General features: G+C 37.8%; 1 protein-coding gene across 4 annotated transcripts in view; it reads left to right on the top strand.

Moving 5' to 3' along the window:
• The first annotated feature begins 891 nt into the window (after window positions 1–891).
• Window positions 892–17,974, top strand: part of fibcd1b (fibrinogen C domain containing 1b) — a 145,368-nt gene continuing 128,285 nt past the window's right edge. Inside the window, exons 1-3 of one of the 4 annotated variants that reach the window (XM_044144584.1) lie at window positions 896–960; window positions 1,681–1,813; window positions 2,176–2,264. In XM_044144584.1, the coding sequence (XP_044000519.1) occupies window positions 2,226–2,264 (39 nt within the window). In that variant the 5' untranslated portion in view covers window positions 896–960; window positions 1,681–1,813; window positions 2,176–2,225. Of the gene's footprint in view, window positions 961–1,680; window positions 1,814–2,175; window positions 2,265–3,055; window positions 4,006–17,974 lie in introns of those variants that run through there. The other 3 variants (XM_044144585.1, XM_044144582.1, XM_044144583.1) reach the window with 3 other exon arrangements.

Raw genomic sequence — 17,974 nt, 5'->3', positions numbered from 1 at the left:
GAAGATCCCGTAGATCAGTTATTTAGCATGTGTAGCATCAACAACCATCAAATTTCAAAGTCTTTTCCCCCCTTACGTACCTTTGTTGACTGTCTTTTGAACTAAGCATGTAGAGTCAAATATAGCAATGGATGCATTTCCAAACACCACTCAGAAACCTTAATGTTAAGCTTTGTTGTTTGGTATTTTCAGATGCGTGTGACACTAAATATTTTTTCATAGTACAGTATTTTGTTGTTAAACAAGTTTTTTTTTTTTCTTGCCCCACCAGGGGATCTCTTTGTGGGCTCTAGTATCCCTTATCAGTAGGCTGACAGGAAAGGGGGAAAAGACATGCGGCAAATGTCTGCTGTGTCCGGGAATCGAACCCGCAACGGCTACGTCAAGGACTGAAGGCCTCCAAATGTGGGTTGCGCTATCCCCTACGCCACCACAGCACGCCCCACTGTAAAACAAGTTAACATTTTAGGAGCAGGTAAGCTGATTTTATCCTCTGTCTTTCTATTTGGTACATTCAGCTAAACAACAAAACTAAGTACAAATTATTCAAAATGAAGTAGGCCACATTATGCATGATCACCTTTATTTCCCCTCTAAAATTATTCATTTATTAAAGGGCAATACTGAATATTGATCTCTGTACTCCTCTTATTTGCCTTTTTTTTTAAGTTTAGTGGATTTTATTGTACTGTTGTGTTCTGTCATTGTTATCCCGATTTACTTCAGAGTAAGTTGGCTAAATAGCAGGTTTCCAATTTCCTGTATTTTCTCGTTAGCAATTATAATGAAATTTCTCCCTAGTCTCCCTCAGCAGGTGGCGGTATGCACCTTGAAGTTGCTTGCAATCTTCCATAATAGGAACGAAGAAGAAGTAGTCTCCCTCAGTTGCCGCTAGCCTCCTGTCTCCCAGCTGCGAGTCCTACATCAGACATCTGTTCTGTTGTGTTGTGACCTGTTTGTGTAAGTTTGTCTTTTTTAATTCTAATTCAATCAACATCCTGTTTACATCCTGTTTACATTTTGGTTGGGTATTCCACAACCAAAATGTATGAAAAACAGTACATTTCTAAAAGAATAAAGTGTTTCATCATGTGCATTGTTACCCAAGTTATATAAATGCAAAAATATATGCAGTCAAAATGATTCCAGCAACATGAATTTTATTATTATGAATTTTATTATTGTATGGCTGTTATGACATTTTACTGGTAAAGTGCACACATGGATATGCTAGATATCCATGTGCACCGTAAATCAAAGTGGATTTAAGGTACAGGCTCCACGGCAGGATAAACTGCAACTCAATGCTTTTACAAAGTTGCATGTGCAGTTTTAGTGTTTACTAATGATCACTCTGAAACTATATTTAAAGAAAACTCTGTTGACATATCCAAACTGTCCCCAGTTAAATTTGGTGGGATTTATGAAGGGATTTCAGCATTAGTACTTTTTTGCGCTTCACTGGTTTTCTTGAATCCCGTGTTTTTACAGTTGAGCCACTAAATCCAAGTTTAAACAATAGTTTTACTGTAGTTATATAAGTTTGTTTTTAATACTTACATTTTCAATGTTTTTAATTAGAATTCTTTAGTAAAGAGAGTTGCTGCCATTGTGGATACATGTTTTAACAGCCGCATCTCCATAAATTTGAATGTCACTGCAAAATTCCCTTATATCAAGTTTTTCAGTTCCAAACTTGAAGCCAAGGACACCTCACGCCCAATGAAAACCCAAACTTCATTTTTATTCAAAGTGGAAAATGAAGTGGAAAACAGCCCTGTGTGGAGGCTATCTGTCTTTACCAAACACACAGGTTTGTTGAATATGAGCCTTTAGTCTCAGTTGTTGGGTCTGGTGTCTCTCATTTACCTCTAATCATTTCTCCAAAGGGGATCAGGTCAGGCAGATTGCTGGGGAGTAAATAAGGTATTGGTGGTTTTTGGCAGTGTGGGAAGACACACAAGACCTGCTAGAAAATAAAATAAGCACAAGCTATGGGAGTCACAGGAATCACAGCTTATGTTTGTGGTCTAACATAAGCTGCTCTTACTTTGAATTCTGTAAAATACAGTGGTCTGGTAGTGGTAAATGATGTGGCACCCCAAATCACCACTGTAGAAAGTTCCCTCTGAACCTCAAGCAACTTGAATTATGTGCCTCTCCACTTTCTTCCAGGCTCTGGGACCTTGATTCGTAATTGAAATGCAAAGCATTCACCTGAAAAGATGACTTTATGGCCTATTCCTTTTTCTCACTGGACCAGGGTAAGATGTTTGTGACACTGTTTCTGGATTAGAAGTGGCTTAACTGCGGAATTGTTCTGGCCGTCTTCTGCATACAGTCCACACCTGTCGTGTATTGTATGGGCTTTGCTTCACAATACTTCTAAGGCTTGTTGTTGGCCCTTATTCCTACCACACATTATTTTCTGCTCTGCTTTCTACTAATATACCTGGATACAGCAGTATCCAGACTTTTATGGCTCACAACTTGCAAGTATCCATTAACTTTTCGGGCTAACATGACTAGAACTCTCTATTTCTTTATTAGTGTTATGTAATGTTTGATTTTCTGAAAAAAATAAAAAAATAAATAATAATAATAATAATAATAATAATAATAATAATAATAATAATAATAATAATAAGAAAATCAGTAAAATAGTTTCCCTAAAGATGATCAGAGATAAATGCTTGAATTTTAACATTTATAACAGTATAATCTGTATAAAGGTCCATTTCCTGAAATGCATTAACTTTTTTGATTATGTTTAAAGGGATTGAGATACATTTGCATGAGGAATTAGTTTAAATGTGGTAATGTGACATAATTGAGGCAGACTTATGTTTTTGTATTTTTTTCCCCCATGAGGGGTCCATTAAACCCTCCCGCTTTTGTCAAATCGTCTGTGACAGCTTATCCACCCAACAAAGTCCGAATCTCGACATAATTCTCACAAGCAACTCTTTTTTATATATATATATATCACACTCCGTGGTGGTCAGTTTACACTTTACGCATAGATTTCTCATACTCTTGCTGCTGCGGTGGAATAGGAGGGTCCACGGTGCGGATCAGTGCGGTGTGGAGTGGAAGAGAAGGCGGTGAGTCAGTGGTACAGCAATCGAGGGCAGGGCGGTACAAGGGAAGAAAACGCAGCCTTGGAGCGCGCCGCGCATACGGAAGGGAGCCGCTAACTGACAGCCGGAGAGGAAGAGGCGCCCGCTCGGCTCACTGGCGGAAAGGAGCAGGCTAATCTTTCCTCCTCACACCCGTCTTGTCAAAGTCTTCTCTGTGATCCAACTGGCGCAAATGGGCTACGGGAGGCTCTATCCACCAGCGGGTTTGGCATGAACGCTTTTCCGACGCGTAAACAAGTAGGAGAAGGGGAAAAGAGGACATAGCTGCTTTACGATTTCATCCAAATTCACTTCAAATAAACGCACTCCAACTTGGTCAGCCTTCTTCACTCTCTTCTGACGAAGTGGACGGACTAAATATATACATGTATATTTTGGAGTAGGAAAAAAAAAAGATACTGTGCACTCTTGGAATCATTTGTAGCTTTTTTCGTTTATTTCCATCGCAATCCTGATGCATATGGGAAGCAAGTGAAAAAAAAAAAAGATTGCAGCCTTCAAATAAAACACGTGTGTTACCCGATTGAGATGGAATTATGATCGGACGCTGAGGAAACTCCGGGGAGGAATTTAAATCTCATTTTGGTGCGCAATTTGTGCGGCTGAAGAACTTGCAATCCTTATTAGTATTTTCGTTATTTTCTTTTTCTTTTTCCCATGGAGTAGGCTTGATTACCAGGTATTGACTTTGACAGGTCCATATTAATGGGAAAATAATAATAAAATAAAGTGGGTTTATTCTCTGACGCCCGGAAAGAAGAAAGACGGATCTGATGCGCACCTTCTCCGTGGGATGGTAAATGACCGATGGGGAATCATGAATAGCTCTTCTGAACTCGAAGATGGAACTCGGCATAAAAACCAGGTATGTATGAATGTATCTACGTTTGCGCCTCCCTGAGCTGTGCCGTGTTTCCGAGGAGTGGTGCATCTGCTTGGTGCAATGTTACCACGCTGGATTTGGTGGTGGATTTGCCTCACGGGCGAATCTCTGAACTGTGGAGACGTTATTGCAGGACATAGCTGCAGATGAGCTTCTGTTCTTGTCACACTGTCTAAAGCCTCCCGCTTATCATGCAATCATAAATCCTGTTTAGCAGGAATGTTACGTTTTCATAGAAACTGGTACATTTTGGAAGTAGTAAAAAAACAAAACAACAAAAAAAAAAAAAAACATCACTGTGGGCGATAACTGTTTGCGCATCTTGGCTGCGTCTTCGGCATACTACTTCTTCTTCATGTAGAGCTCAGGGCTGTACGCATGTTCCCTGATGTCTGGAAATCCTCCGAAACTTGGCATACGGACGCCTTCTTGCTTTTAACACCCCTCCTGAGCCGTTTAGGCTGTCTCCCCGCTCGCATGAATTGAGACAGGAGCGGACGTGCGTTGTGTTACAGTCAGGCAAGCTCACTTTGGGGAATAGTCGATGTGTTTTCACAAGGTCAGTGGAGGGTTATTGACAGCCCATAAGGGAGAGGAGCTCCCTTAGAGCGCGGAATCGGATTTCGGGGCACTATTAGAGCTCACCGCCTCTGCCAACCCAGGGCAGCAAAAACACCGTGAGCCTATTTGTCCTCCCCTAATTAGAATGAGGACAGGTTGTTATGCTTGATAAATGCATTAAAAGGAGGAGATCATTTTCTCCACCCTTCCGAGTTTCATAATGAACTTTTAATTGTTATTGCATGATATGGGCGGTGAGGGGATAAGACATCTTCAAGGTTTTGGGTACCAAAAACGCACAGCTAAATCACATCTCAAAACATGTTTAAAGCTCCTATCTTGTGAGGGAAACCTGCCAATGGCACATATCCTCTAGGCTGAGCCAGCCTGAGGCACATGCAAACTACGCTGCTGCTTTCAGCGCATAGACCAGCAGGGGGGCCCCAAGGTATGTTGAACTGTCACACTGTTAACTATTCAAATAGATCCTGTGAATTGTTGCTGCTAACATGAATGACAAGCTAAAATGCTATTACTTAGAATGCAGCAATTGTACTCAAGATAAATTTAAAATATCTTAATACAGAATTTTGATAGGGATCTTCTACCACGCCCCTTAACCTCTCCACACAAACACAGTGGGACTGCTGATTTGACACACACTAGGAGGATTAGCTACTGAAAGGCTATAGCTAAAAAGCTGGCTCTTAAGGACTTTAATGGAAAGTTGAGGGGACGTAAAAGGTATGGTAGAGAACAAATGGACAAATAATGTGTTACATCACTGTGTATGTCCTGAATATATGATATTCAGTTTTTGAATTGAATTAAAATAACTCTTCAATGGTATTGTTTTTGACATACTGGCATTCACCTGTAGATCTCAAAATGTTTGCGGTAGAGATGCACCCGTCTTGGACAGTTCTGATTAGCAGAATACACTTTTTTATATTTTCGACTTCTTTTTTTTAAGAACTCAAAAGGATAGTATTCTGGACCACTTTATCAGAGTGGTTAGTATTTATATTAGAGGAAAAGAGAGAGAAGTTGTAGTAAAACAGAATGTTGCTACTTAAAAACAGAAAATTATGAATTTTATATTTTAGGATACTTTTAGCACAATTATTATTTGCCCAGTGAGCAGTGCTACAATTTCTGTAAATGTTCCTTAACAAATGCAAACCCTTATTCCAACTCTACAGGTGTTAAATGATAGAAGTTAGTGTCAATGGTAGAAATTTGTTACCAAAAATAGCTAACTTTCAGCCCTCACTCTGTATCAACTTCCAGAGTGAAGAATGTTATGATCTTGTAATACTTCCATGTGGTGTATTTCCATGATGGGTGGGAGTTCAATTTTTGACAGGTAAGGGGTTAAGCCATGATGAACTCATTATGCATTGGTGCTGTGGTGGGAGCATATGGATCATAGGCGAGTAGAGGAGTCGTGATTACTAGAATCAGTTGAAATAAGGCTCCATTTGTCAAACCTCACAGTTGTCAGACTTTCATGCAACCCCTTTTTATTTGCTACAAAACAACACATCTTAAAAAAAAAAGAAATGTGAATACAGACCTGGGCTGAAGACATAATGAATGAAAAATAATATGTGATGAGTAATGTGTCATTTTGCTTTCTGTGTTTAGTTGTGAGGGGGGAGGTCTGAATAACTCATTGATGCTTGCTGGGAAGGTTAGAGAATGACAAGACAACAAATACCTTCCATAAGCTTAATGCTCGCTGCGGCAGACAGCATCAGGAGGGACGTAGGATGAGATGAGAGGCTCACAATGCTCCCCTCCATCCCTTTCCTCCTCCCCACATCAATCTGTCTTCTTCGCCTGCCGTTAATTTGCCGTCACACACATGCCCACGTAAAACTCTTTCTCACTGCAAACATGTACGCGTGTGATCCCCTCGCTGTCTCTGTAATCTTGAGTGCTTACACCGACTCTTTATCTCTAAGCTCATGCTTCTGACAGTCATTTCAGAAGGAGTGGGGTGTGGTCAGGTAGTGGAGATCTCTTAGAGGTGAGATGACTGAATGTGGCAAGATTTTTCATGTCAGGCTGCACATCCTGAACGTGTAAGGCCTTTGCAAGCGGAGGACGGCAGATGTAGTAGTATTGAGATTTAAATACAATCAGCCTTGAAATCTAATTTACTGTATGAAACTTAACACAGATTTTCCGATATGCTTTTACCTTACTGTATTACAAGTGAACTCCAGGGCAAAACATCCATATTAAGCATTATTGATGGAAAAAGAATCAAGGTTTGCTTTTGCTTTTATTGCACCACTAAAAGATAAACTGTGCGATTATGCTATAACACTGGATGATAGGATGCTGTTTTGTATTTATTTACTAGGGCTCTTCTATAAAGACACCAGCATGGGAGTTGATGGCTTGAACAGTTTAATTTGTTTCACACGCAGTGTATATGGCTCTACACCATGTTTATCTGTTTGATTTCTCCTATTTACCGAACATGGCCTGTGCTTTCAGACACACAGCCAGTATAACTGAGAAGGCAGGGAGGCCCAGTGGGGTTGCCCCTCTCGGACTGGAGGCAATCAATATCTCTCTGAGATCACCAAAGTTTCCAGAGCAGTGAAAGGACTCTGTAGAGAGAGCTGGAGAGAGAGAGAGAAAAAAACCAAAACAAAACACAGATAGCAGCTGTGCCTTGGCCACTCAGAAAATTCAGAAATCACAAAATTTGTGGGTTTATGCTGTCCAAGCTTCCCTGGTAGACCCTGAACCAACACAAACAAATCGAAGTAAACAATAAATCAATATTTTGGAAAACCACTAAATGTTTAGCCGACCGCATTTATTGGCACCCCTGTTAAAGACGTTTGAAAAGTTTTCAAATTTATATAATCTCAGTTAAATTTTCAAAAGAGAAAAAGAACTGTTTAATTTCAATACATTAAGTGGAAAAAAAAAAATTTAATCACCAGTGCCACAATTTTTTGCCCCTTCTGTCAATATTTCTGCAACCGTCTGCCAATGAAACACAACTTGGTCTTCTCTGAAAACGTCCTAGAAGGTTGAGGCAAGTCATATCGGTATAGAAGCTAGAGAAGTATAGAAGCTAGAGAAGTCACCATTGTCTACTTCCACTATCACTTTGTGTTTGCATTCATAACAGTAGCCAAATTGAAATAATGCTTTCATTCCATGAGCTCCACATCATTACCATGCTCGCACAATCAGTTGAAAAGTCCTAACATCTACTACTTACTGATAAATGTAAGTAGTAAATGGATGGATGGAGAGAGGAAAATTGGTCTGCAGGCTGGTGATCAGGCATTTGTGTGATAAGACGGCTACATACAAACACCAACATTATACAATAACGTTAACAGCAAAGTAGTTTGATCCCTCAATAATTTATCTTTAAAAAAAAAAAAAATGATAGCATCTTTTTTTATAAAAAAAAATACCCTGCTTGTTGAAAATACAGGCTAATAGACTACAAGATGATTGTAGAGCAAGTGTGATGCACAAATCAAAGACAGCTGCTGCTGCACAGAGTGTGGGTGCACACAGAGGGGAGTATCATATCATCCTTCACTGTCCGTCTGTATGGGAACGATGTTGATCAGCAGAATCTGATAACATGCTGTGAATGATGTGCAACAGGTTTGCTTGTATTTAAAGCGCAAAGTATATTTGAACAGGCTGGATGCATCAGAATCCCGACACAGAGAACCATTCTTTAGGGGAAATCTGCAACGTTGCACAGTGTAGGCCATGCCCCACTTGTTCTGCAACCCCTGCTGCCTGATCTGAAAGCACACAAGACCTGTGATCTTGTGTGCTTTCAGATCACACAAGATCTGTGTGATCTTGTGTGATCAGCTGGTATGAAGTGACAGGACGAACTGATCTTTATCAGTGGTTGACTGATTGACCATTTAGGACACGTGTCAAACTCCAGTCATGCCCTGTAACTTTTATGTGCCTCTGCTGCACCACACCTGAATAGAGTAATTAGGTCATTATCAGGCCTCTACAAAAGAAGGAGGTAATTAAGCCATTTCATTCCAGTGTTTTGTACCTGTGGCACATCTAAAAACTACAGGACAGTGCCCCTTGAGGACTGGAGTTTGACACCCCTGATTTAGAATCATAGTTCTGCAATAAATATTATGGTAGTTAAAATTGTCCTTTAACGTATGTCACTTCACTATTCTATTAAAGTTCAACCGTGAGTTGAAAATTTTCTTAAATGGGAGGACAGATGAGGTGGACCTTTAGTCTCATCTGACCCAATCATGTGTTTTTATTTCCATACAACAGAGTAGATATTTTTAAAAAGTGAAAAAGAAAAACAAACAAATTCTTACATCCTTATATAAAAATGCTACATTAAAGGGATTTCTAGAGATCTTAATTTACAGACCAGTGATTTTTACTAAAAACAAATTTTTCTCAAATTTTAAATGCCCAATTTTATGCCCACAGTTCACTGTTTCAATTTTCACAGAAACAGTGAACTGTGGTGAGAGTGCAACCTCTTTGCAGGGCTGCGAATGGCTCTGTAAAATGAAAGATTTACCTCCAGAAGATGAGAAACAAAGCTGTTATAAGCACACAACCCTTTGCTATCACAAGTGTATCAGAACGGGACTCTGCAGCGACCCAATTAGAAATGATATCAGGGTCGGATGTCCCTGCCAGGATTTATCTGTCTGCAGTAACTCAGTTAAACACACACCCACATGTGGTGGCACAGACCATTCGCACTTCGACAATGTCATAAAGTGCCGTTTTGTTGGGACCTTTGCCATCACAAATCATCACAGAGGGAGGTCTTTAGTGTCAACTGTCAACATGATGGATTACTGCTGTAAAACTGTGTATTTTAAGCCAAAACTCAATCCTTTCAGCACATTAGTCAACTAGTTCTATAGGCCAAATGCATTTTAACTGTGTCTAAAGATCGGTAATGGAGGAAAACAGAAACAAAGACATGAATTAATTGCTGTAGCAATTAATTCATGTCTTGAGCCTTCAAATGCAGAGTACTCAGGACATACTGTCATCACACAAGTCAAAATGCCTTCTACGCCTCAGCCTCTGGATTGCAAAACCTGTTAAGAATGAAGCAAATTTGATGCAGCCAAATTTCTTTAACTTTAAACTATTTAAGGCAGTGTGCTTTAAACCACTTCAAAACAGGCCTGGTCATGTTTTCTTGGAAGCAAATGCAAGTAATTGTAACACCAAACAAATTCTATTGGTGGCATGCACTGTGATGAGCTTTATAATCTCCACCACAGTTTAAATATGAGAAGGTTCACAAGAGCCTTAAGGTTTATTGATAAGACTACAGACTAACAAAACCAAGCCATGGGTAAATGTCAGCTGTATTTTAGGTTTGACTGAAGAGTTTGACATATTGTGGCAAATGAATGTAAAATCTGCTTAAGACAACAGAGCTCAAAAGTGAAATAACAAATCGCTTGAGAGCCCAGAATCCTTTGACAGTTCCGATTTAAAGCTTTTGTGTAAAACAGGGAAGAAAAAAAAAAACAGCTCCTTTCAGCAGCTGTCAGTCACATTTGACAAACACATCAGAGGTTGGCGTGGCTGTTTACCTAGTATACATGACCAAAAAACTGCCCACTATATGTACCATCTATCTCTATATCTCTCCACCTATTTATCTCCCTATCTCCTATTATGGTAGTTTGTATGATGCCTTGAAAATGTGTTCATATCCCAAAATCTTGTCACATGTCAACCACAGTAAGGAAAAATTACGTACTGGAAGTCAAATGATGTATAAATAAAAAAATAAAAATAAAAAAAAAACTTTACAACAACTGTAAATGGAAAACGTGTTGGAGGGGTTTGAGATTTACTGTCATATTTCTGAAAAATTCATTGTCCAAAGCCCAAGTTTGCCACAAGCCGTGAAGGGGTCACAATCATTTTGGGTGGTTTAGGAGGCATAAATGAACTCCTCACTTTTTTGTTAAAAAATGTTGAACTAATGCATAAATAAATAAATAAATAAATAAATAAATTCTGACTGTTCATAATTATACACTACTTTGTGTTGATCACATAAAATCCTGTTGGAATACATTGAAATTTGTTACTTTAGCATGATAAAATATGAACAAATTAGAGGCATGAATTCTTTTGCAGGGCACTAATGCTGATTTTTTTAAATTTTTCTTAAAGCTCCTTCAAGAATCAAAACAAGGTCAATTTTGTAAAAAGGACGTGATTTTATTGCTCTTAATGGATGAGTTAATTAAGAACAAGCATGTAGAGTCAGCAAATGACAGCCGAGATCAGAAAAGATGGACATTAATTATACATAAGCACCCTTTTTTTTAAACCACCCTTCCAGTTTATGGAATCAAAAGATGCCAGCTTAAGCTGTCACTTGCCACAGCTGGTTAAAAAGCCTTATGATAATTACAGTTAATAAGATGCCATGTGCAAAGTGAAAATTGCTACCTTTATATTATGATTTTGATTAATTGTTCAACTATAATAATCATAATTAGAACACTCCCCTGACTTGTAGAGCAATGATATGACATTTAGATTTGTACGAGCACATTTCATAAGCTTCTGTTTGGGAGGAAGGATTTTTAACACTGGAAGGTTGTCACGGCGTGGTGTGTGTATTAGATGTCTCCAATCTGATTTTTTTTTAAAATTATTATTTGCTTTTTTCATTTTTGTGAGGGTGCCCTTGTCAAACTAATGCACTTGGCAATCCGGCCAGAGGTGAAAGAGGATGTGGACTGTAGCAAAAACAGAGCAAAGAGACTGGTTCACTGAGTCTGTGATTTCCCTTTGGGGGGGGAGGGGTCATGCCATGGCAGCAGTGCAGCCTTTAACAACCTCAGCATCAGTCTTCCCTGTCCTGTGCTGGGTGGCATCAAGAAAACGTATGATAGGACATTTTCAACCTTTACGGGGGCTTCGTTCTTTTGTCCTTCTCAATTTTCATTTATGTGTGTGTGTGTGGACATTCATGCCCTGTCAAAGCCTATGACAAGAAACTGGCAAATGTTCTGAAAGAAAGAGCACACAGAATAAGCTGTAGCGTTTATATTTTCTGCATGTGTATATATATCTATGTATACTCGTGGGCTGTGTATTTCTGATTGGCACAACTAAACTTAATGCTCCAGTTATAGTGAGCACAGAGGGATCGAAACATATCTGAATATCACCAAGGAAAGGTTTATATAAAAACGTTTAGGGTGTTTTTTCTACAGCTAAACATGGTAGTGGGTCACTTTTGACCTACAAGGCAACACAAGAGTTAATAATGAAATGATTGGTCAGGAAACAGTCTTTCTTATAAAATCAAGCTTTTAGACAGAAGATATTTAGTGCACAAATCTGTCATCACATTTTCCTTTGACAAACAAGTCAAGCTAGGCAATTGTTTTGTCAGATTTTGTCATATTAATAAAATCTTGTCATTAAAACATTTAAGCTGAACCTAGCACTTTTGCAGCAATGCACATTTGAAACACTAATCGATTGTTATGACTCTTTATTGCACTTGCCAATGTATCTTATAACCACATTTAGTAATTTATTGACCCTCTACATCAAATAAACAGCAAGAAAATAATGTAAGAGATAACACTAATTTCATGCATATTATAATTATTCTGACAGCAAAGTGGCTAGCGAAATACGACTGCAGTGAGCAAATTACCTGGAAAGAGAGAAAATGCTCAGAAAAACTAAGATGATCACCACAGCTGTGAAAGGTGACTAATCCCTTGAGAGGAAAGCAACAAAGCAATTAGAAGAAAAAAAAGTTATTGAACCAGAACCGTCTGAGTGTGCAGAGAAAAGCAGGCTGACACTGAGACAGAGATAGTGGAGGAGAGAAACAATGAGCAGCAACCCAAAGAAAAAAAAAAGTGACAACTTGATAGAGATTATTAAAAAAACAAGGATAAAAGATGAATCCTTAACTCATTTTTTTTTTTTTTTTTTGAAGGGACATAGTAGCCTGATGCTGCTTCATCAATAATATAGTTATCTTTTATTTCAATGTAAATTGTTTTAATTAAAGTATTACGGTTCATATCCTTGGAATAATATTATGCTTTTAAAAGTCTGGACTCCCATTTTCAAGGTCTGAGTGATGACTACAATTGTGTAAGTCCTTCAAACTTCAAAGTAAATATTTTATGTGGTCTAAATAGCATTCAATATGCTATGAATAAACAGTTTAAATTTGGGTTCCAAAATAAGAGAGCTTTCTTCAAAATAAAAAAGCTGATATTCTCACTAGGTGTAGGATTTCAATCACTCCAAGGTTCCACTTTATTTTTTTCTTTTAATAATATGCCAGATGTTCACTATAGCACTTCAGCTGTTTAGTTTCTTAAATTTTTTTGTCTGCTTCTGTCCTGCTGCAATGAGAGCAGAATGAAGGCCTTTCCGAGGCTAAAAACATCATTTTAACAGCAGCTTGGATTGGTGCAAAATCTCAATAATGTACATCTGTGTAAGCATTATGCAGTGCGGCCGTATACATTCCCAGCAGATATGATATGATTTTATTGCATCATATTGCATTACAACAAATAAATTTATGTAAAACCAGCAGGACAGATGGCTCAGACCACAAAAAAATAAAGGATTCTAAATTATGTAGCTTATCACATAGTGTATATTATTATTATTATTATTATTATTATTATTATTATTATTATTATATTTTAATAAATCATGAAGCTTCACATTATATCTACTGCCGGGACTATATTTCTTTGAAGATTGTCCTGGGCTCTTTGTTTACCATTTGTATTATATTTTTCTTCAATTTGATGTCAAACATCCTCCCTGCAGCCACAGCCGGGGATTTTGACTACAGTCCAGTGGACATTAAACTTCTAAATAATATGTATAAGTGTAGTCTTCGAGCAGTAAGTTGCTTATAGATGTTCTTATAGGCATTACCTTCAACATGCTTGTCTGTGATTTTTTTCTTCCAATGTCCCAGGACAACTCCCTTTCACTTCCTGTGGTCCATATTCATTGTCACCATATTACCAAACAGCACATTGACTCCTTGTCACTCTTTTAAAAAACTAAACTTTGAGGACAAATGTCTTGCGTTTTAGAAGACACGCCTTAGTGTGACATGTTCCATTTATCAAATTACTTTCATTTGTTTCTAAGGGCACCATTATTTTTGTCCAGGTTTGTTTTACTGGTTTACTTTTTTTTTTAAATGCTTATCTAATTATTTTTTTTTGTTCCCAGTAAAGTTTCATTTATTATTACTTTTCTCAGGTTCAAGTTGTTCCAGTGACCATTATGGGTTTTTCAATCATTAACAGAAGGGTACCAACAATTTTGCAATTAATTTTTCCTGCAGTTTCATCTCCTTGTTTTTTGCAACAGTGAACTGAGCCAGTTCATGAGGTAGTAGTTAGTGTTGCTTTTATGTTTATCAAAGATGAAAAAAAGAACAAATTCTGGTCATGTTACAGATTTTTCTTTGGGGCTTTTGTTGTATATCAGAACTGACTTTAATTGGCATTGCAATTAGCGTGCACTATAATCAATTTCAAAGCCTTTACATTACCCTGTGTTGCCTATTTTCTTTCGGGAATGCCTTCACAAAAACAATTTTAATTGCATCTTGTTTTTTTTTATTTTTTATTTTTTATTCAGTTTATCTTTTCATTGCCAGCTTCTTTCACACACACGTACCACAAACCACAGTCACAGGTGAGATATGTTGTTTTATCTTTAGTGAATAGTGTGATGGTTAACAGAAGAGCGGGCCTGTTAGAAATGAAGGTATGAACATGTGAGAGGAGTCTGTGTGTTGGTGGAGCATAGCAGTAATGAGCCATTACTGTCAAGTTGTTACATAAGTAAGCTTTTTCATAGAAAGTCATTTAGCACCTTAATGGAGCAGCATGCTCTTTTGTGTAGGACTGTTATGCAGAGAGATCCATTTTGTGTAACATGAATATGCTGCGGTCCTGTGACTTTACAAGTCTCTAGTCTGAAGGTTATACATGACAGCAGCTGTCCACTGCGCTTGTGGCCTCGCTCATCCTCTATCTGCCTTTGTCATCTGACCCACGCACTCTTTCAATGTCTTTTTCTCATTTTCTCCCTTTCCGTGTCTGTCGCTGACATGAAGGAACTGAACATTTCAATATCAGATGTCTTACACTGCAAGGTGGCTGGAAGGCCTTGAAAGAAGCAGCAGAGGTAACGAAGGCCAACAACAAGAAAGGAAGAGGGCTCGGTGAAAGCGGAACAGTTTTGAAAATACAGATTAGAACCGGTTTGGGGAAATAAAGAAAAAACCAAGGTAAAGCTGAGAAGACTGGAGGATGAGGGCATGAATCACTGAAGGTCTCAGATCAGTGTTGAGTACATGGTGTGCTTGTAAAGGAAAAAGGTAAACTTAAATGCACTCCAGTTTCTGTAAATCCACCACATTATTGCTTACTAGCATTCAAAAAAGCAACATCTGCAACAGGTCTCATTAGGACTTGGGTTATTTCATTCATTTAGTTGGTAGATTGTGGTTGTGTATGTTTTAGTGTTTGTGGCTTGTCTTGTTATCTTTATACTTTGAGCATCTCAGTTGTCCTCTGTGTATACTTATATAGATACTTTTAGTATCCTTTCCCCCTTGTTACATTTCACCACATTAGTTGACTTTGTGTATCGCTTGCTCTTCCTGTCCTTGCTGGTTTTGGGGTTTATCAGATTTCCACCATTAGCGTCTTGGTATCAAATTTTAATGGAGCTCTACTGATGTGCTAATTTTGATTCATTCATTACATAGACTTTAAAGCTTTGCAATGACACCCACTATAGGGTGTCATTTTTGCTGTAGACTATTGTTGTGTGCACGTTGCGCAAAAAGGCTACTACACTGAAGCTACTCAACCCTAAAATAACACATGAATCCAAAATATGTTGATGCAAGTACATTTGTCCCCCAGTGCTAATGTCAGCATTCACAGTTTGAAAGTAAAATGGGTTTTTGAATTGAAAATGTTGCTTATTTTCTCAATATTAAATATTAAATATTATATCTTGCAAATAATTATATATATATATATATATATATATATATATATATATATATATATATATATATATATATATATATATATATATATATACTAAATAAGACATCAAAGCCTGTCTTGCAAAAGGCTGTATAGTGGCTGTATAGTCAGCACGTGATCTTTTTTTTTTAATATAAGAAAGTATGTAGTTCTTGAGTTGACCTGTTTTGTTGACTGAGACCACACGTATATAGCTGCAAGGCATTCTGAAACCTTTGGGGGTTCATGGAAAATGTTATTTCTAGCTTGTGCATGTGCTAAAGGAATACCTGTCCTAATTCTCTTTCAGCTCATATATGTGCACATAATACTCTATAATATAAAATTGAGTGACTTATCAACGTAATTTGTATTTATGATTTGTGTAATAAGCGAGGGTTGAGTCTAGTTAGTATTAAAGGGCTTATTTTAGGCTGCCAATCAGGAGAGAGGAATTTATGAATCAGAAGAGAGAATATGAGAGAACAATGCCAGCAGCTAGATCTTCTCCTCAAAGTGGCATTAAAGGCTGCCCTTCAGGCTGGCTTACAGTTCACTTTTCTTTTATCAACAATGAAGACCAAACACTTCTAAATTGTTTAGTTTGCAACATTTTCAGCAGGGGTCTCAAACTCCAGTCCTCGAGGGCCTCTGTCCTGCAGTTTTTAGATGTGCCACTGGTACAAAACACTGGAATTAAATGGCTTAATTATCTCTTCCTTGTGTAGATCAGTTCTCCATAGCCTAATTATTCTATTCAGGTGTGCTGCAGCACAGGCACATCTAAAACCTGCAGGACATGTTGCGGAATCTTCATCCCAAATTGTTAAATCTTATCCGCTTTTGTTCTTGTGAAACCTGTATTACATATTTCTATTTGATCCGAACCTATCGTTCTGCTTTATCACAATGCAGGTCTTTGCAACATCTTTAAACTTGCAGCTTTTGCTGTCATTCATATTGAGCTGCATAGTAGATCTTTATGCTGAAAGAGAACCCATTTCATTTTCTTTGTTCTTGTAGATAAGTACAGATACCTTATCAGAATGTAGTCTTTAAATTTATCATTTTTTCCCTTGAATAGTAAGTGGAGCCTGTACAATCTCAGATGGAGACATTGATAGTGGTGCTTTATAAGCAGTTCAGGGACATTTTTACTCAAAGATCAGTAGACTCAATAGAACATGTTCCATTATTTCCCAAGAAATGGCACGGCTGGAAAGCACAAATATTTCTCCAAGTATTTTAATTCTAAGTAAGACTAAAAGATAAATGGAACAGAATTATTTTACAGTTAAGGAAGAGTTTTACCTTCTTCGCCTGGCTTTTGAGGAGCAGCACAAGGAGTTATCCGGTAACATCCTCCAGGCCTCTCAGACTTCATTAGGACCACGGCTGTGCTTGTTTCCTTTTTACTGGTTAAATAAAAAATAAAGAAAAGAAAGGCTTGACATGACAAGGTTAGACATTGCTCCCACTTATATATTTTCAGTCCTCAGGATGCTGCCATCCTCTCTAAAAAATGTTGTGTATTTGTAACCCAGAAATCCTTAAACAATTGGATTATAGAAATGACAGTCATGTCTAAGAAAAAAAAAAAAAAAAAAGATGAAACTATTTCCTATTAAATCCACCCAGAAAATATACATAAAATATAACTAAAGATGATGTAGTAGCAAGTCTGTTTTGCAGCTACAAGGGGTTAAACCACCTCTTCATTTCAGGAAGGATGATCCCATTTCAAAGAGTGTTTCATACAATGTTAATCTCTCAAGGTTTCAGGCTCCTGATTATTCGCAAAAATACATGTTGAAGAAGAAATTTACATTAATTATTAATTAATTTACAGTCTCTTGGTTAAAGGTATGCCAAGTGCTCGTGCAAGGATTTTAAGATTTTAGAATTTGATTCAAAAATGGTGATTGTTGTTGCTATTCCAGAAATGTTAAAACTTGGCTCCATGAAGTCTTTTTCGGTCATGGTACAATAAATTATGTGCAACACATAATTTCTTTGTTGCATATCAGTTATTTTTGGTTGAGAAGTTGGCACTGTTCTGCCAAGTAGCATGAAATGAGCATAAATGAGCAATATTAAGATGAAACTTGGGGAGCTCGTCAGGTGTTTATTCTTCAAAATGGAATCACAGAAACTGCCTTTTCCATCTCAGACTGTTTCACTTTCCAAGATCCCTCTGCCATGTTTTTTTTATTTTTTTTACAATTGGCTCTGCTTAAGGATGACGAGTGGCACCCTCTGCTGGATGGAAGCCACATTGCAGCACTAAAATGAGT

The sequence above is a fragment of the Gambusia affinis genome, linkage group LG17 (genome assembly GCF_019740435.1).
Source record: "Gambusia affinis linkage group LG17, SWU_Gaff_1.0, whole genome shotgun sequence".
In the NCBI taxonomy this organism is placed as follows: Eukaryota; Metazoa; Chordata; class Actinopteri; order Cyprinodontiformes; family Poeciliidae; genus Gambusia; species Gambusia affinis.
The sequence above is the reverse complement of the archived record's forward strand: the minus strand, read 5'-3'. Positions and strand labels throughout refer to the sequence as shown.